We start from the raw sequence: 19,697 nt of genomic DNA on the forward strand, positions 1-19,697 counted from the left end.
AAGTCATTCCTGAAGTCACGCACTGGTGGCTGCGAATTCCAGCCATTAACACAAATGTAGAAGATAAGCTGATCAAATCAAGATAACCATTGATGCGATTTTCTTCATTACTGTGTAGGTTCTTCAAGAGTTTAAGGACTTCACAGGTAATCCCAGTTCGAGACACCTGGCAAAATATCATGTCAAACATTGATGCTGCTTTTCAACATCACAGAAGAATTATATTTTTCACAGGTTATACATTTCCTATTTATCTTTAGTACCAAACTTATTATTGTGTTAGTAATAATTTTTTGGATATAATGATAGAACTGCATAAAATGCTGTTTCGGCCAGTACTGGAGTTTTGTTTGCAGTTCAGGTCACCACATTACAGGAAGGACATAATTTCTCTGGAGAGTGTGCGAAGGAGGTTTACAAGAATGTTGCCAGGGCTTGAAAATTGCAGCTATGAGGCGGGATTGAATAAATTAGGGTGTTTTCCTTAGAACAGAGGAGGCTTAGGGGTGACCAAATTAAGGAGTACAAAATGATCACGGTCCTAAACAGGAAACACTTGTTTCCCCGGCTGAGGGGTCAATTGCTGGGGGTCATCGATTTAATGTGATTGGTAACAGGATTATAGGAGACAAGAGGAAAATCTTTTTCAGTCAAGAGGGTAGTGGGCATCTGGAATTCACTACTAAATTTGGTGTTTGAGGCTGAACGCTCAACTCATATAAAAGTACCTGGATCTGCATGGAAGGGCTGTAACCTGTGAGGATATGAACCACTTACTGCAAAATGGGATTAAAATGAGCAGTGAGTTCCTTTTTTCTCTTTTTTTGCCAGCCCAGACATAATGGTCTCATTGGCCTCTTTCTGCACCGTACCTGGTTCTAGGACTCTGATGCATAAAGATATATTGTGGCTCAAAGGCAGCACCCCTGCCTTTCAAGCCAGGAACTTTGGGTTTAACTCACACTCCGGTCCCTGTTTGCAATGGATGGAGATTTTAATGATGCAGATCAACATGTTAATGGTTGGCCTGCTAACCAATCCAAAACTGCCCCACTAGTCCCCAAAGAAAAGAAAGTGCATGAGAAGTTATGAAACAAATTGAATGCATAGTGCTCATCATGCACCAGCCATGATTGATTTGAACTTTTGTGCAGATTTTCTTTTTAAATCTAGCATAATACATGGGTCAAATCTTGATAGAGTATACACTGGGCATGTTTTACCCGACTTTGTGACACAACGAGGCCGATGAATCTCGCGAGAGGCCTCTCGCGAGATTTGCGATCCCTGAGATGTCTCGCGGGATTCAGCTGAACCACACAAAAAGTTACGATCTGGATCTCGTCCCTGTTGGTCTAGATCCAGATACGAATATTTAAATCAGCTTTACGACTCATTTCAGTATGTCTGCAAGAGCTTCTCCCAGTGCCCAGGAACTCTCAGCCTCACCGAAGAGGCCGGAACTAGGTGCCATTTAGTTCTGGTCCACACAAAGATGGACCAGGCCTAATGGCACCAGGGGAGGCTTCCCAAGCCATTGGAGTCTCTTGAGTGGTCGAGGACAGGGCAGGGTGGTGTCCTGGCTCTCCCTCTAACACCCGGGCACCTTGGCAGTACCAGCTTGGCACCTTGGCAATACCAGGGTGCCAGGGTGGCAATGCCAGGCCAGGTGACATAGTGCCACTGTCACGGGGCAGGGCTGGAGGGGAGAAATGTCCAGGAAAGGGAAGATGAGAGGGGTATGAAGGCTGGGTGGTAAACAGCGGGTGTGAAGGTGCTTTATCAAGGTTGGATAGGTGAAGGGTGGGGATCCTGAAAGAGAGGAGCCAACAGGGCTGTAAGGAGGCCTAAAAAGGTGGGGAGGGGGGGGGGGGGGGGCACTGAACAACCTAGAATGGGGTTTCCTCACTTAGGGGCAGTGTGGGGTAATGCGCATGGGTGCGGGGATGACATTGTCCCTGGGTGAGGAGGTGCCCGATCTCACCACAGTTCCCCAGTGTTGCAAATATTTCTAAGTGTGGGTTTGACCAGGGAGAACCTCTCAAAGCCCAAAAAGTAACTAAGGGCATGATCTAACAGCTGAGTCCCATCCAAACAGGGTAGCCACAAATCTGGTTGATGCCAAGAGAGGCTTCTTCTGGGATTTTCCCGGCTCGCCACGACTCACGAGATATAACGGGTCCTCACGAGATGTCACAATCTGGATGATCACCGTCATAATATACACCTATGTATATAATGGAGTGCAGACAGGCAGTGATTGACACACAGGATGACCAGTGAGCACACAGAACAGAGCAGCCAATCACCAGACAAGACACTACCACTATAAAGCCAGAGGGCACTAGGTTTCCCGCTCTCTCTGGACTCAGCCACTGAGACAGTCAGAGTCCATGAGCATGTGCCAGTGCAAACACCATGCAGTGGCTATTAAGTCTGGTCAGGCTAGTACTAGGTCTCCAGTCAATTCAGTATAGTGTCGACCCACAGCTGAACATGTATATTAGTTAATACGTTAAATAAAATCGTGTTGGATCTACTCCAGTTTTAGAGGTCTGTCTCTCGCTGCACTTCATCAAGTGCAGCCCAAGTCGACCCAACCTGCCTAACACATCAATCAGTATTTGGCAAATCTGTATATTAGAATGAGTAGCTCGTCTCACTCTAATATGCAGCTCTCCTGATCTACCTGTGGTGTAGGGCTCCAGTGTTTTCACCTTGGAGACATTAATCAAGCGCCGTTCAGTATTGTTCCCCACAAACAAGGGTCAGGCAAAACTGCACTTGGGTGAGGGGTCTCCCAGGGAATCAGAGATCCTTGGCTCATTGACCTCCCGGTATGGTGGCACCCTGGCACTGCTCGTGCCATCTGGGTACCTTGGCACTACCAACCTGGCAACCTTACACTGCCAGCATGGCACCCTGGCAGTGCCTAGGTGCCAGGCTGCATTGTGCCTGTGCCAGGGATTTAGCCCAGGGATGCACTATCCATGCTAGGAAGGTTGGCAGGAAGGGAAATGGGCACCTGGGATCTCAAATGGAAAATGTTTAACATCACTGATATGTGCTGTGGGTCAGTGGTTTCACCACTCCGATATTGATGGAAGCACTATCATCCGGAGTTAATTCCTTGGAACTTGCAACATTATCATGATTGGCCTTGAAGTCATGATTTTCAAGTTGTTAGAGGATGTTTTGCCTGATAGTTAGTCATTATGTGGGTTGTTCTCCATATTATGAGCACAATGATCGCCTATGTGTGCCAGCACTGAATGCAAATCAGTTGGAGTATAGAAATATGACAATAGTATCTGGCATTGTCAGCATTGTTGTGGTATAAAAATGGTTTGGCCAATCAGTTTGTCACTTTAAAAAAAATAAACTGTTCTTCACCTTTCAGGGTCTCAATTCTGGATTTTCAGACGGAATAATCTGGGACAGGCATTCCCAAGGCCTATCTCTGAATTTGGTTTTCCAAACAGCGTCACTAAAATAGATGCTGCACTGCGACATCGACGTAGGATATTCTTTTTCGTGGGCAATCAACTTTGGATGTATGTGGTTTCATATTTCTTTTAACATTTCACCCATTTTCTGAGGCTTTTGTTGTGTGTTTTCTCTGGAGATTGTGACACACTGTACCATGTGCTTTCTTATCAGCTATAACAGGCACAATGTACTGACTGGCCCATCTCCAATAAGCAGCACCTTTAGCGGAATATCCAAAGTGGATGCAGCTTATCAGTATCGAAGTAAGTGACCACTTGGTGGAGAACAGTAACTTACAGTTTAATAACCACAGTATAATTGGCATAATAAAATGTACCAGTGAGATTGAAACAGGTTGTTTTTTAATGCAGAAGCTCTTAACTAATGGATCTCTTTATGTTAAGCATATATGGCCTGTTTGTGGCACAAAACATTTCTGTAGGAACATGGAATAGAGAATCTGGCAGAGAGGGCAGATTAAAGATTTACCACTGGAAAATCAGGAATGTCACAAATCACGGGATCCAACTGCCATTTTTCCGGTCTATATTTTAATAAAGAAAGACTCCATTCCAACGGCTGAATGTCAGTAAATTGGCTCCTTCAAATCACTTTACGTGAGCATAATTTTCTCAACAAGAATTAACATTTCTAGAACACAGAAGAACATTTGATACCAGTCCATAATATGAATTCTGAGCAATTAGCTTGACTTCCTGTCTGTCACAATTCAAAGTGCAGTATCCATATTTTTGTTTTATACTTCAGAGAGACAGAAAGGAACAAAGGGTCTCCTCAATAATACAAAATACTGGAGCAAAAGGGGAACATTTTAACCTCATCTTAAAATTGGGTGATTAAACCCGGTTTCAACACTGGTTTTACATCCCGTAGATTTTAGAAAAGGTAAAATTGAGTGCGGTTGCTGTTTGTCTCATTTGTTTTCCAACCGGTTAAAATTATCCCAGGAATCTATAGAAAACTCTGACTGTTAACGTAACACCACTAGATGTCAAGAAAATTACATTCATATTTTAGCGGAATTATGTTTCACCGGGTATAAGATCATTAGAAATAGGAGTCGGAGTTGACCAAATGGCCCCTTGAGCCTAGTCCGACCATGGCTAATCATCTGCCTCAACTTCACTCTCCCCCTTGCTCCCCATATCCATCAATTCTCTCCGAGACCTAAGATTTGGCTATCTCACACTTCAATATATTCAAGAATGGAGCATCCACAACCTTTTGTGACAGAGTATTCCAAAGATTCAGAACCTTTTGAGTGAAGAGATTTCTCCTCATCCTACTCTGACCCTGCCTGCCCATGGTTAAGATTCACCTGCCAACAGAAACAACTTCTCAGCTGGAATTTCCCCCTCCCGTAAACAGCACGGCGAATGACAGATCGGGGCAGACAATACTGGGGGAGAGGCCCGAGGTTAGGGGTTTAAAACAGGAGTGCTGGAATACAAAGGAGTGGGTGGGTAGGAAGGCGAGAGGGGGTGGAGAGGAACCACAGAACCTTGCGGAGATAGGGAGCGGGATGGCCCGACAGCGACGTGAAATGTGGCGCGAACCCACTCCGGCGTCAGGCCAACTGAAAGTTGCGGAATCCTCTTCACCTCTGGCGCCGGAGGGGTTGGCTTTGTGCCAACTGGCACCGAAGGTCCGGCACGAGTTAGCGCATGCGCAGAACCGCCGGTATATTCTAGCACATGCGCCGCGCCAGCCATGATGGGGCCCTACAGAGGCCGGCGCGGAAGGAAGGAGTACCCGTACGGCACAGGCCTGCCCACAGATCGTTGGGCCCTGATCGTGGGCCAGACCACCGTGGCCCCCACCCCCCGGGCCGGATCCCCCCCCGCCGCCCCGAGGACCTCACCAGCCGGCCTACCAGCCAGGTCCCGCCGTGTGGGTCATGTCCAATCCACACCAGTGGGACTTGCCATAAAACGACGGCCGCTTGGCCCATTAGGGCCCGGAGATTTGCCAGGGGGGCCGCTGCTAACGGCCCCCGACCGGCGCGGCGTGATCCCTGCCCCGGCCCAAAAAGCACCACTGGAGAATACGCCACCCGCCATCGGAGCAGCGGGGTGGGATTCACTATCAAGTGACCCTTACTCAGCAACAACCTGCTCATGTACACTCAGTTTGTGTTCCCCCAGGGTCACTCAGCTCCTGCTCTTATTACAGCCTTTGTTCATATGTGGACAAATCAGCTAAACATCCGAGGTGAAGTGAAAGTGATGGCCCTTGACATTAAGGCAGCATTTGACCAATTATAGCATCAAGGAGCCTAGCTAAACTGGAGTCAATGGGAATCAGGGTAAAAACCCGCCGCTGGTTGGAGTCATACCTGACAGAAAGGAAGATGGTTGTGCTGGTTGGAGGTCAATCATCTCAAAGCCACGGCATGACTGTAGTAGTTCCTCAGAATAGTGACCTCGGCCCAACCATCTTCAGCTGCTTCATCAATGACCTTCCTTCCATCATAAGGTCAGAAAAGGGGATGTTTATTGATGAATGCACAATGTTCATCACCATTTGCTGCTTGTCTCATTTGTTTCCCAATGCTGAAGCAGTTCATGGCCACATACTGCAAGACCTGGACAATATCCAGGCTTGGGCTGACAAGTGGCAAGTTACATTTGTGCCCCACAGGTTCCAGGCATCTACAACAAGAAGGAACCTAACCATCACCCCTTGACATTCAATGGCATTACTATCACTGAATTCCCCCACAATCGCCATCCGAGAGGTTACCATTGACCAGAAACTGAACTAGACTAGCCATATTAATACAGTAGCTACCAGGGCAAGTCAGAGGCTAGGAATCCTGAGATGAGTAACTCAACTCCTGGCTCCCAAACTCTGTCCACCATCTACAAGGCAAAAGTATGATAGACTACTTCCCATTTCCTTGGATGAGTACAGCTCCAACAATACTTTTTAAAAAAAAACTTTTTATTCTCCTCCTTTTTCACATTTTCTTCCAAATTTACACCCACCAACAATAAACAATAATCAGCAACAAATATGTCAATCCCCATATCAATAACAACGATCCCATCCTCCCACCAAACCCCAAACATTAGCCCGCATGGTCACATAAACAAATGACAAAAAAGGAATCAGGAATTATCCATAGTCACCATTAACACACACACCGCCCCCCCTCCCCAAACCCTCCCACCCACCCCTCCCAACTAATGTTTGATGTTATCCAGTTCTTGAAAGTACACGATGAATGCCCATTAATTGTAGAACCCCTCCATTCTTCCCCCCAGTTCAAACTTAACCTTCTCAAGAGTCAAGAATTCCAACAGGTCCCCCCGCCAAGCCAGGGCACCAGGTGGAGAGGCTGCTCTCCATCCCATCAGGATCTGCCTTCAGGCGATCAACGAGGCGAAGGCTACAACATCTGCCTCCGCACCCATTTCCAACCCTGGCTGTTCCGACACCCTGAATGTGGCCTCCCGGGGGCTCGGGTCCAGTTTCACATGCACCACTTTAGAAATTACCCAAAAAAAACCCTTCCAGTAATCCTCTAGCTTTGGATAGGACCAAAACATCTGAACGTGATTAGCAGGGTCCCCCCGCAACATTCACACACATCTTCTGCTCCTTCAAAGAATAGGCTCATCCTCACTCTCGTGAGGTGTGCTCTGTACACCACCTTCAGCTGTATCAGCCCCAACCTCACGCACAAGGTGGAAGCATTCACTCTCCGGAGCACCTCACGCCAGAACCCCTCCTCCATAACCTCTCCCAACTCTTCCTCCCACTTTGCTTTGATCCCTTCCAGTGGTGCCTTCTCTTCCAAAATAGCTCCTGGTCACTGTCTGTGTGGAGTCTGCACGTCCTCCCCCTGTGTGCGTGGGTTTCCTCCGGGTGCTCCGGTTTCCTCCCACAGTCCAAAGATGTGCGGGTTAGGTGGATTGGCCATGCTAAATTGCCCGTAGTGTCCTAATAAAAGTAAGGTTAAGGGGGGGGGGGGGTTGTTGGGTTACTGGTATAGTGTGGATACGTGGGTTTGAGTAGGGTGATCATGGCTCGGCACAACATTGAGGGCCGAAGGGCCTGTTCTGTGCTGTACTGTTCTATGTTCTATAAATCGCTGACACTACCCTCTTCTCCAGTCCCCCTATCATCAGCACCTCCTCCAGCAATGTGGAGGCCAGTTCCTCCGGGAAGCTCTATATCTCCATTCTGGCAAAATCTCGAACCTGCATGTATCTGAACATTTCCCCCTGCTCCAGCCCATACTTTCCTTCCAGCTCCTTCAATCCTGCGAACCGACCCCTAAGAAACAAATGTTTTAGTGTCTTAATCCCCTTCTCCTCCCATTTCCATAAATTTCCATCCCACCTCCCTGGCTCAAATCTATGGTTCCCCCGAATCAGCACTTCCCTTGACCCTGCCCACAACCGAAGTGTTGGCGAAACTGCCTCCTAACTCTCAATGAAGCTGCTCCCACACCTGGCTGAGACACCACAAAATACTCACACTTGTCCAGATTTAGTTTGTACCCCGAGAAAGACCCAAACACTCGAAGTAGCTCCAATAATCCCCTTATTGACACACTCGGTTCTGACATGTATAACAGCAAGTCATCGGCATATAAGGACACCCTATGCTCTATACCCACCCCGACCCCGCACTATTTCTTTCCATACCCCCAAACTTCTTACTGCGATGGACAATGGCTCAATCGCGAGTGCAAACAGCAGGGGGGACATAGGACATCCCTGCCTCGTCCCACAGTCGAGAGAAAAGTATCTCGAGCTGATGTTGTTTGTGCGAATATCCGCCCTTGGCTCCTTAAATAATAGCTTTACCCAGTTCACAAATCTTGGTCCAATCCCAAACCGCTCCAGAACTGCCATCAAGTACCCCCATTCTACCCGGACAAACGCCTGCTCAGAGTCCAATGCCACAACCACCTGTTTCCTTCCCCTCTGCCGGTGCCATAACGACGTTCAATACCCTTCTAATGTTTGAAAACAGCTGCCTCCCTCTCACAAACCCTGTCTGATCTTCACCTATCACCTTCGGAAGGCACTCCTTTAGCCCACCCACCAGTACCTTCGCCAAGACTTTTGCGTCCACATTCAGAAATGATATGGGCCTGTACGACCCACACTCCGTCGGATCCTTATCTTCTTTTAGCAACAGGGAAATCAATGCCTGCCCCAAAGTTCGTGGCAACACCCCCTCCCTATCACCTCTTCAAACATTCCCACCATCAGGGTTGCCAGCTTATCCTTGAATTTTTAATAATATTCCACCGGAAACCCATCCGGCCCTGCCACCTTCCCCGACTGCATCCTCCCAATCGCATCCTTTATCTCCTGCTCCACTATCGCTCCTTCTAATGTAGCCCTGTTTCCCCCTACCCTAACCTCAGGTACTTCAACCCATCTAGAAATTCATGCACTCACGGTCTCCCCCAGGTGGCTCTGACCTGTGCAACCTCTCTTAAAATTCCTCAAAAACCTTTTTAATCAGATCCGGAGCCATTGCCAACTTCCCTGCCCTATTCCTCACCTGCACAATTTCCCTTGCCGCTGCTTCCCTCCGGAGCTGACCTGCTAACATATCTCAATGTTTGTAAACTGCACCCCTTGCTCGTCTCAGTTGGCGCACTGTCTTCCTAGTAGATAGTCGGTCAAATTTCGTCTGTAGTTCCTTCCTCTTTTCCAGCTTCGCTGGGTCCCCATCTTCTGCATAACTCCTATCTACCTCTACCATCTCATCTGTAACCCTCTGCCACTCCAACCTCTCCTCTTTGTCCACCCTGGCCTTAAACAAAATCACCTCACCCCTCACCACCGCCTTTAGAGACTCCCAGACAACTGCCTTCGAAACCTCACCCGTACAGTTGAAACCTACATATTCTTCAATTACCTTTTCAATTTTGTCACAGAACCCTTGGTCCCCCAAAAGTCCCAAATCTAATTTCCACCCTGGCCTCTGCGCTACTCCCTTCTCCAGTACCATCCCCACCCAATGCGGAGCATGATCTGACACTGCAATTGCTGAGTATTCCGACCCCTTAACCCCAGCCAACAAAGCCTTCCCCACCACAAAAATGTTGATCCGCGAGTATACCTCATGGACTGCTGAGAAAAACGCATACTTCCATTCCCTCGGGTGCAGGAATCTCCAAGGGTCTACCACTCCCGTTTCCACCATTAGCCCAGCCAATGCCTTCGCCCCCCCCGATGGGACCAGCGAGCGCGGCCGTGATCTGTCCAACATTGGCTCCTGCACCAAGTTCCAGTACCCCCCCCACCCCACTCTCAGTTCGTGTGTGCCCAAGTTGGGGATGGCCCCAAACACCTTCTTTGCGAATTCCACATTGTCCCAATTGTACACTTAAAAACGCCACTAACCTCTCCTCCAGTGCCCCTGTCACAATCACATATCTACCCCCCTGATCTGCTACCACCTTCTCCATCTGGAAGCGTACTCTTTGGATGACCATTATTACCGCTACCCCTCAAGTCCTTCCGTCAAGTCCAGAGTGAAACACCTGACTAACCCAGCCCTTTTGAAGTCTCACCTGGTCTTTCACTCTCAAGTGAGTCTCCTGCAGCATTGCTATATCGGCTTTCAAACTTTTAAGATGCGCAAGCACCCTTGACCTCTTGACCGGACCTCCTAACCCCCTCACGTTCCACGTGATTATCGTGAGGTCTCTCACCCCCATCCACCCTTCTTATCCACCATCATCACACCACCCGGTCCTGCCCCATAAGCCTGACCCGCCCCTAACCATTATTAACATTGAACCCTTTCCACCCTGCCAAAACCACCCCCCCCCCCCCCCCCCCGATATTTGCTCTCAACAAAAGCCGACTTTAGTTATCTAGAGCGGGTGGTTCACCCCGCCGAGGTATACGGTCCCCTCCCACCCAGTCCCCCCCCTCCCCTCCCCCACCTCCCCCTCCCCCCTCCCCCTCCCCTCCACCCCTCCACCCTCCCCTCCCCCCTCCTCCCTCCACCCCCCCCCCCCCCCCCACCCTCGCTCACCTCGTAGGTCCATCGAAATTTGCTATCCAGGCTCCAATGTCCATAGCCGACCTCTCACCTCACCTCTGTTCACTAGCCGACTTTAGTTATCTAGAGCGGGTGGTTCACCCCACCAAGGTATACCGTCCCCTCCCACCCAGTCCCAGAGAAGCTCCAACAATACTTGAGAAGATCAACATCATCCAGATGAAACAGCCAACTTGATTGACATCCCTTACAAGAACATTGAATCCCTCCGCAACTGGTGCACAGTGGTAGCCATGTGTACCATCTACAAGATGTACTGCCGGAACTCACCATGGTTCCTTAGGCAGCACTTTCCAAACTCACAACCACTACAGTACCATGTAGAAGAACAAGGACAGTAGATACATGGAAATACCAGCATCTGGAGGTTCCACTCCAAGCCACTCACCATCCTGACTTGGAAATATATCACCATTCCTTCACTGTCGCTGGGTCAAAATCCTGGAACTCCTTCAGTAACAGAACTGTGGGTGTACCTACACCACATGGACTGCAGCTGTTCAAGAAGGCACCTTCTGAGGGGCCCCAAGGGAAGGACAATAAATGCAGTGATGCCCACATTGTGTAAATGAATTAAAAAGAGTATAGAGAATTCACTTACCCTGACTGTGTGGTTTAAGTTGTTCATGCATTCCCTGCACTGCAGAACAGTCTTCCTCTGGACCCCTGTGGCACCGACCACCATGATGGCCTCTTTCCAGGCCACTGTGGTGAGGCTAGTGGGTCACCGGCTCCTATCTCTGGGAAAAAGAACATCCCTCCTGTCCTACATGGCTTGGTAGAGAGTCTCCAGGGGGGCATCACTGAACCGCGGGGTCTATGTTTGCTGCTTTCTGGAAGCCATGTCCCTGGCTCCTGGTGTGATGAATGAATGACAGTCTGGGTACATTTTCAATATGGTTCCCGGCATGATAGAAGGGCACGCAACTTCCTGCCCACCTCACCACGCGATGTGATGTAATCCTCCAAGCTGCATAATTAATTGGAAATGCTACAGATTTAAAATGTGGCATGTTGATCCCCTGTCGGATCGTGTCTAGTGACAACCTGCGCCATTCTCTCAGAATTCTGAGTCTACCCCCAATTAGAACAGGGAAGGGGAGTGCAGTTCAATGACCTCCCTCCTTAGATCTCCTGGGCAAGAATGCCAAGACATTATGTTAAAACAAGTTACGATGTCTTCTGGGCCCAAGCTGCCTTCTTGAACTGACAATGACTCTCAGTTTCAGGCCTTACTCCAATCCCATCTGGGCTCTGAATGCAGGAACTCCCAATGTAAGGAGTTCCTGCCCCCTATTCTAGCTCCGCATTCTCGAATCACTAAATCATTAATCTTGATGAAGCAGCAAAGTGTCCTGCCTACTATACCAGCATCTGTGAACTCACTGAGTCCGATAAAACCTGGCATCCATCTGTTTCCCAGATGTTCTCCTGGTGTCCTGCTCAAATTACAAAATGTATTTTATAAAACCCATAAGGAAATAAAATGAAGGAGTAGCACAGTGGTTAGCACTGCTGACTCCCAGCACCAGAGACCTGGATTCGATTCCTGCCTTGGGTGACTGTCTATGTGGAGTTTACACATTCTCCCCGTGTCACCGTGGATTTCATCCGGGTTCTCCCGTTTCCTCCCACAATCCAACGATGTGCAGGTTAGGTGGATTGGCCGTGCTAAATTGCCCCTTTGTGTTCAGAGATATGTAACTTAGATTACCGGGTTACTGGGATTGGGTAGGGTAGGGTAGGACGATGGAGTGGACCTGGATGGAGTGTTCTTTTAGAGAGTTGGTGCAGACCCGATGGGTCAAATGACCTCCTTCTGCACTATAGGGATCCTATAATTCTTCTATGAATAACTAAAAATTATTTTTCATCTGATAGGTCGTAACTATCTCATAAGTGGGCCGAAAGTGTTCATATACAATTATACTAGATTATTACACCATTGGACTCCAAGGAGTTGGAATAATTGTACCTAAATGAATGTGCTTTGCTACCACACCGCTGTGCACTCATGGAGAAATTTGCTCGCAGAGGATGGAAATGTTATCGTCGATGTAAAACAAAGTTAACTAATCAATGAAGCTTAATCATTAACTCTTTCACAATTCAGCTGCTTTTTAATTTGAAATTGGTCAACCGGTTGATTTAATTACTCAATCGACTGCATAATTTGTAACAAGGTAATGTTAATATGACATTTAAGTTTCAAAAATACCTCAGCATATATTGAACTGTGAATACATTAGTTTCACAGTCGATATTTGTGTGTAATTTCGAACAAATTTACCTTCAACGCAGATTAGAATATTGATGGTTTAATATTTATTTCTACTAATCTATTAATTCAATTCATTAATGTCAAAAATTGTGATTCAATATATCCTACTGAAAATAAAGAACAAGTTAAAGGATACTAATTGTCTCGGCTCTCTTTATGGACACTAAATTTAATATAAGCAAACACTGATTTTTACCACAATAAATCATAGGGGGGGAATTTAGTAAACACTTTGTCACATAGAAAGGATTCAATTTTGTATCGTTCTCTCAATCATTCGTAATTTTAAACTGATAGATTCTTGCTAGCCACAGTGTTTGCAGATATAGAGCCAAGGAGTTAGACTCTTGCATTGAACACCTGCCAACTAAGAAGTGGAATGGCCCTATTACAGTTCCTATGTCCATATTCTTAATTATTTAAATTATAATAAATTCTTAAAGAATTACTCGGGTGATGAGTCTAATTGCACTAAACGATAAACTCATTTGGACTGATGAGAAATAATTTGATAAATTGACGAGCAAGACTGTGGTTGTTAGATGGAAAAGGACAGAGTCAAGGATTGATTGCTCCAGGAAGAGATGTACAATGTCAGTGGAAGTAGAAACTAACTCATTGAAAAAGAATTGTGTGAAAATACAACCAAGGCGTGATTTGTGAGTTAACACCTCCAAGCCTCCAAGATTGATTCTATCAGTTTTGTAGCTGCCATCTGATACTGAAGCTGGAGATGTGACATCCAGATCTTAGATTTCAATCCACATATTTATGTTGGTCGCAAAATAGCATTCTTCCATTTCATTAATATATAAATCTTCAATACTGCTTCGGAAACCCTCATCCTTATCAACTCCTGGTGCTGGTATTCTCACAGAAAAGGTGTTATGACACCGTGGGTAAGAAGGGGAGTCCCAACGCAAGTGAATTAATCAATAATTTGTATATTTTCCTCTGACATTTGACCCTTGACTACTCCAATGACTTACAGGCACCTGATTTGTAAGTAAACATTAAAAACTGTTTATTTATGACAAGAGATGAGATGAACATGTAATGGTAATAATAGAACAACGGTCTGCTATTCTAATTATTCCCCCAACACCGTCCCATCCTCCACCTACATAGGCACAAGGCAGACACCCAGTGGGTGCAGGGAAGGATCAAAACAACAGGGATTAAACTGGGAATGAGAGATGAGTATCTGCACTGCTGAGGTTGCGGTCTTTGTAGGAGGTGATCTTCTTGGGACACAAAGTGTTGAAATCCAGCAGTTACATCAGACCCTCTAGTCTGTGCCTTCAATTAAAACCTGTAGAATTTACTCTGGGGAGTCATTTTCACATGTCTAACCTCAGTCTCACTGAGACTATCTTAGAATTCTCTGCCTGAGAATTTAAAAGGCGGTTTTCCATCTACTCTGCCTCTTGAACGCTTCTCTGCTCTTTCTGCAGATCAAAATTAACAGTAGTGAAGAGAAAGAGAAAAGAGGTCTTATCTTCCAGGCCTCTCGAGATCTCGGTGGAGAGCTATCAACACTGTGCCTTCCTCACCCTTCCAAAGAGAGGTTAGGCTTTCACAGACTTGGCTGGAGAGACTGCTTGCAGATTTTTAATCAAGGGTTAAACTTTCACAGGCCTGTCTGGATAGAGAGAGTGCTTTAACTTGCCAGCCTTAGCTGATGGAAAGAGTTTTTCAAATATGCTTCTTGCTCTCGAGGTCAAAGCAGAACAGACTTAAAATGGATTATGGGCTTCTTCTTCCCAGAAAGGTGTGAATTGATCTACCAATCGAAATTGAGAACTGAATAGATCCTGGAATTTTAGAAGAGTTGATTGGTTGCTAGCCAAGTTCAGCAAAATGACATCACTGGACCATGCCAAATAACACACTGGAAGGAGGAAAGTGCTTGGGCCAGTTCAAATACCATATTAGACCAGGGATGTTTCAGTTTAAGACAAAAGTCTACAGTTTAAAACAAAGGTCTGCAGTTTCATAGCAGCCAGCATGACAGAAATTAAAAAGGGAAACAAGGGTCAGACAAGGATTTAAAAGAGGTTCCTTACAAGGGTAAGTATAGAACTGGTGGAGCATTTAAATGAATAATACCGGGGTGGAATAAATCAAGCGCAGGAATTTGCGGTCACCCAACCCGTGTTTTTGGCAAAGCTGGTGCTGGAATTCTACCTTCCCAACCCTTGTCAAGGGGATTCCCCATTGAAATTTTGCCAGGAAACCCATGGGCAGGGGTGTGTTGCCGACAGGAAATGTGAATCGCAATGATCGTAGAATTCCAGCCCAAATGTTTAAATAGCAGTCACGGGGGAAAGAAAAGTATATTTTTTTTAATAAACAATTTTATTGAGGTAGTTTTTGGCTTTGTAAACAGTTACAGACATCAACAGAAAGAAAGCAAAAAAGCCAAAAATGTGCAAACATCCATGTACTTTCAATACTTCAATCGCAACACACTGCACAAGCCCGTTCCTCTTCCACCGGTACTACCCGCCATTTTTTCCCTCCTACTCAACTCTACTCTACCCCCCCACCACCCCCCCTCCCCCCCCCCCCCCCCCCCCCACCCCCACCCCCTGCTGACGCTCACTCTCCCACAAAGAAGTCAATAAATGGTTGCCACTTCCGGGCAAACCCCTGTACAGATCCCCTCAAGGCAAACTTAATTTTCTCCATACCCAGGAAACTCGACATGTCTGCAAGCCACAACTCAGTCTTCGGGGGCTTTGAGTCCCTCCACACCAATAGTATTTGTCGCTGGGCTATCAGGGAAGCAAAGGCCAAAACATCGGCCTCTTTCTCCCCCTGGACTCCCGGGTCTTCCGAAACCCCAAAAATTGCCACCCCTGGACTCATCACCACCCTTGTTTTTAGCACCTGGGACATGACCCCCGCAAATCCCTCCCAGTACCCCCTCAGCTTAGGGCATGCCCAAAACATGTGAACGTGGTTCGCTGGTCCTCCCGCGCACCTAGCGCATTTGTCCTCTTTCCCAAAGAATTTGCTCATCCGAGCTACCGTCATATGGGCCCGGTGAACGACCTTAAATTGAATAAGCCCGAGCCTAGCACATGTCGCGGTCGAATTTACCCTACTCAGGGCCTCTGCCCACAGCCCGTCCTCCATTTCCCCGCGTAGCTCCTCCTCCCATTTAAATTTCAGTTCCTCTAGCTGGGACCCTTCCTCCCTCATGAGCACCTTATAAATACCCAAGACTGTTGGGGGCAGCACGGTAGCATGGTGGTTAGCATAAATGCTTCACAGCTCCAGGGTCCCAGGTTCGATTCCCGGCTGGGTCACTGTCTGTGTGGAGTCTGCACGTCCTCCCCGTGTGTGCGTGGGTTTCCTCTGGGTGCTCCGGTTTCCTCCCACAGTCCAAAGATGTGCGGGTTAGGTGGATTGGCCATGCTAAATTGCCCGTAGTGTCCTTAAAAGTAAGGTTAAGGGGGGGGGGGTTGTTGGGTTACGGGTATAGGGTGGATACGTGGGTTTGAGTAGGGTGATCATTGCTCGGCACAACATCGAGGGCCGAAGGGCCTGTTCTGTGCTGTACTGTTCGATGTTCTATGTTCTATGTTCTACCCTCCCCTTCTTCCCCCCTAGAGACTATTCTGTCGAGGATCCCCATTGGCGGGAGGCATGGGAAAGATGGGACCTGTATACGAACAAAGTCCCGCAACTGTAGGTACCTAAAATCATTTCCCCTTACCAGCCCAAATTTCTCCTCCAAGCTCCTCAAACTCGCAAAGCTCCCTTCCAGGAACATATCACCCACCCTTCCCACCCCCGCCCGCCGCCATACTCGGAACCCCCCATCCATACCCCCGGGGGCAAACCGATGGTTGTCGCAGATTGGCGCCCAAACTGATGCCCCAGTTTCCCCTACATGCCTCCTCCACTGGCCCCATATCCGCAGGGTCGCCAACACTACCGAGCTGGTGGTGTACTTGGCCGGCGGCAGCGGTAGAGGAGCCGTGACCAGGGCTGCCAAGCTGGAGCCCCTGCACGAAGCTGCCTCCACCCGCTCCCAGATAGACCCCGTACCCACCATCCACTTCCTTATCATAGCGATGTTGGCCGCCAAGTAATAATTGATCAGACTCGGCAAAGCCAGCCCTCCCTCGCTGCGGTTCCTCTCCAACATCGCCTTCTTCACCCGCAGGGATTTTTCCGCCCAGACAAAGCTCATGATCATCCTGTTAACTCTTTTGAAGAAGGACTGTGGAACAAAGATCGGGATGCACTGAAAAACAAACAGAAATCTAGGGAGGATTGTCATCTTTACAGTCTGCACCCTCCCTGCCAGCGATAGCGGGAGTGCATCCCATCTCTGAAACTCTCCCTTAATTTGCTCCACCACCCTGGCCAAATTTAACTTGTGCAGCCTGCCCCAGTCTCATGCCACATGAATTCCCAAATACCGGAAATTTTCCTCAACCAGCCTAAACGGTAGCCCTCTCATTCTGTTCTCCTGGCCCCTTGCCTGTACCACAAACATTTCACTCTTGGCTGTATTTAATTTGTATCCTGAGAACTGGCCGGACTTCCTCAGCATTCCCAGTACACTTCCCATCCCGGCCACTGGGTCCGACACGTACAGGAGCAGGTCGTCTGCGTAAAGAGAGACCCTATGTTCTACCCCACCCCTCACCATCCCCTTCCATCCCTCTGCGGCTCTCAGTGCAATCGCCAGCGGCTCTATGGCCAGCGCAAACAGCAGCAGGGAGAGCGGGCAGCCCTGTCTGGTCCCTCGGTATAACCTAATGTACTCCGACACTTCTCTGTTAGTCCGGACACTGGCCCTCGGGGCCTGATATAATAATTTGATCCAATCCACCAATCCCTCCCCGAACCCAAACCGTCCGAGCACCTCCCATAGATAGTCCCACTCAACCCGGTCAAAGGCCTTCTCGGCGTCCATTGCCACCACTACCTCCACCTCCCTGCCCGCCGGGGGCATCATTATCACATTAAGTAATCTTCTCAGGTTGGCCGCCAGCTGCCTACCTTTCACGAACCCAGTTTGATCCTCCCCAATCACCTCCTGTACGCAGTCCTCCATCTAACCGCCAGTACCTTTGCCAGGATCTTGGCGTCAACATTAATTAGGGAGATCGGCCTGTAGGACCCGCACGCCTCCGGGTCTTCACCCCGTTTCACTATCAGCGATATAGTGGCTTGAGACATTGTTGGCGGCAGGGTCCCTCTATCCCTTGCCTCATTGAAAACCCTCGCCAAGACCGGGCCCACCAGCTCAGAAAACTTCCTATAGAACTCTACTGGGTATCCATCCGGCCCCGGGGCTTTCCCCGACTGCATGGCCTTTAGGCCCCCCAATACCTCCTCTACTCTAATCGGGGCCCCCAGCTCTTCCACTCGCCCCCCACCTACTGTTGGGAAGGTTAACCTGTCCAGAAACCTTTTCATCTCCTCCGGTTCTTCCGGCGTCTCCGAAGTATACAGCTTGCAATAGAAGTCCCGGAATACCTTATTCAATTCTGCCGGGTCCTCCACTTTGCGCCCCTCTCCATCCCTCACTCTACCTATTTCCCTGGCTGTCTCCCTCCTCCTGAGTTGCTGCGCTAACAGTCTGCTAGCCTTTTCCCCATGCTCGTACACCGCTCCCCTCGCCTTCCTAAGCTGTTCCACGGCCCCCGGTTCCGCCTGTAGTCTCTGCCTCTCCCTGAGTAAAACTTCCCCCGGGGACTCCGTGTGCTCTTCATCTATCCGACCCATTTCCCTGACCAATCTATCCATCTCTGCCCTGTCTGACTTGGCTCTGTGGGCCTCAATTGAAATCAGCTCCCCCCGCACTACTGCCTTTAGCGCCTCCCACAGGGTCGCCGCTGAGACCTCCCCCGTGTCATTCACCTGCAAGTAATTTTGCATACACCTCCGAAGCCTCTCACAGATCCCCTCCTCCCACAGCAGTCCCACGTCTAGCCTCCATTGCGGGCGTTGGTAGCTCGCTCCCCCAATCTGCAGGTCTACCCAGTGCGGGGCATGGTCTGAGATAGTAATTGCCGAGTATTCTGTGTTCTTTACCTCCCCTATACAATCCCTGCTTAGTACGAAGAAATCTATCCTAGATAATACTTTATGGACGTGTGAGTAAAACGAGTAGCCCCTTCCTGTTGGCTGTCTATCTCTCCAGGGGTCCACTGCCCCCATTTGCTCCATAAACCCTTTCAGCTCCCTTGCCATTGCTGAGAGTCTACCCATTCTGGGACACGACCGATCCAAAGTCGGGTCAAGGACCATGTTAAAGTCCCCCTCCATTATTAGCCTGCGAGAGTCCAGGTCCGGGATCTTCCAGCACTCTTTTAATGAAGTTCACGTCAAACCAGTTCGGGGCATATATATTCACCAGCACCACTCTTCTTCCCTCCAGTCTGCCCCGTACCATCAGGTATCTGACATAATTACGTCCGCCCTCAGAGCCCGCAAGTGCGCGAACACCGGCGCCCTCTTAACCGGCCCATTCAGTCCCCTGACATTCCAGGTGATCAGCCTGGTCAGGGGGCACAACCCACCCCCCCCCACCACGCCGGTCAACCATAGCCTTTCTCGGGCCGGCCCCCGGCCCGTGCGTCGCGCCATTCCTGGCCCACCCGTTGGCTGCCTCCACCCTCGACCTCCTTTCCAGTGCCTATTTTAAGTCCCTCCCACGTCAGCAGAACAACCCCCCCCTCCCCTAACCATATCCCCCGATACACCCATCCCTGCCATCCAATGGCTGTGATCTCCTCCCCCCACCTGACTCCCTTGACTAGCCAATCTGCTAGCCCGGTGACTCAACACTCCGGCGCCTTCCTGTCTCATTCCCATTGTTTCCCCATCCTCCTCCCCA

The 19,697-nt window shown here is 48.7% G+C and overlaps 1 protein-coding gene across 1 annotated transcript in view; it reads left to right on the forward strand.

The window, feature by feature from the left end:
- The window catches only part of LOC119977904 (stromelysin-1-like), a 47,648-nt gene extending 34,681 nt beyond the window's left edge, over positions 1 to 12,967 (forward strand). Inside the window, exons 7-10 of the mRNA XM_038819213.1 lie at positions 119 to 234; positions 3,401 to 3,554; positions 3,661 to 3,752; positions 12,433 to 12,967. Of these exons, the coding sequence (XP_038675141.1) occupies positions 119 to 234; positions 3,401 to 3,554; positions 3,661 to 3,752; positions 12,433 to 12,530 (460 nt within the window). The 3' untranslated portion in view covers positions 12,531 to 12,967. The remainder of the gene's footprint in view (positions 1 to 118; positions 235 to 3,400; positions 3,555 to 3,660; positions 3,753 to 12,432) is intronic.
- Positions 12,968 to 19,697: the final 6,730 nt, after the last annotated feature.

This window comes from Scyliorhinus canicula, chromosome 14, assembly GCF_902713615.1.
Source record: "Scyliorhinus canicula chromosome 14, sScyCan1.1, whole genome shotgun sequence".
In the NCBI taxonomy this organism is placed as follows: domain Eukaryota; kingdom Metazoa; phylum Chordata; class Chondrichthyes; order Carcharhiniformes; family Scyliorhinidae; genus Scyliorhinus; species Scyliorhinus canicula.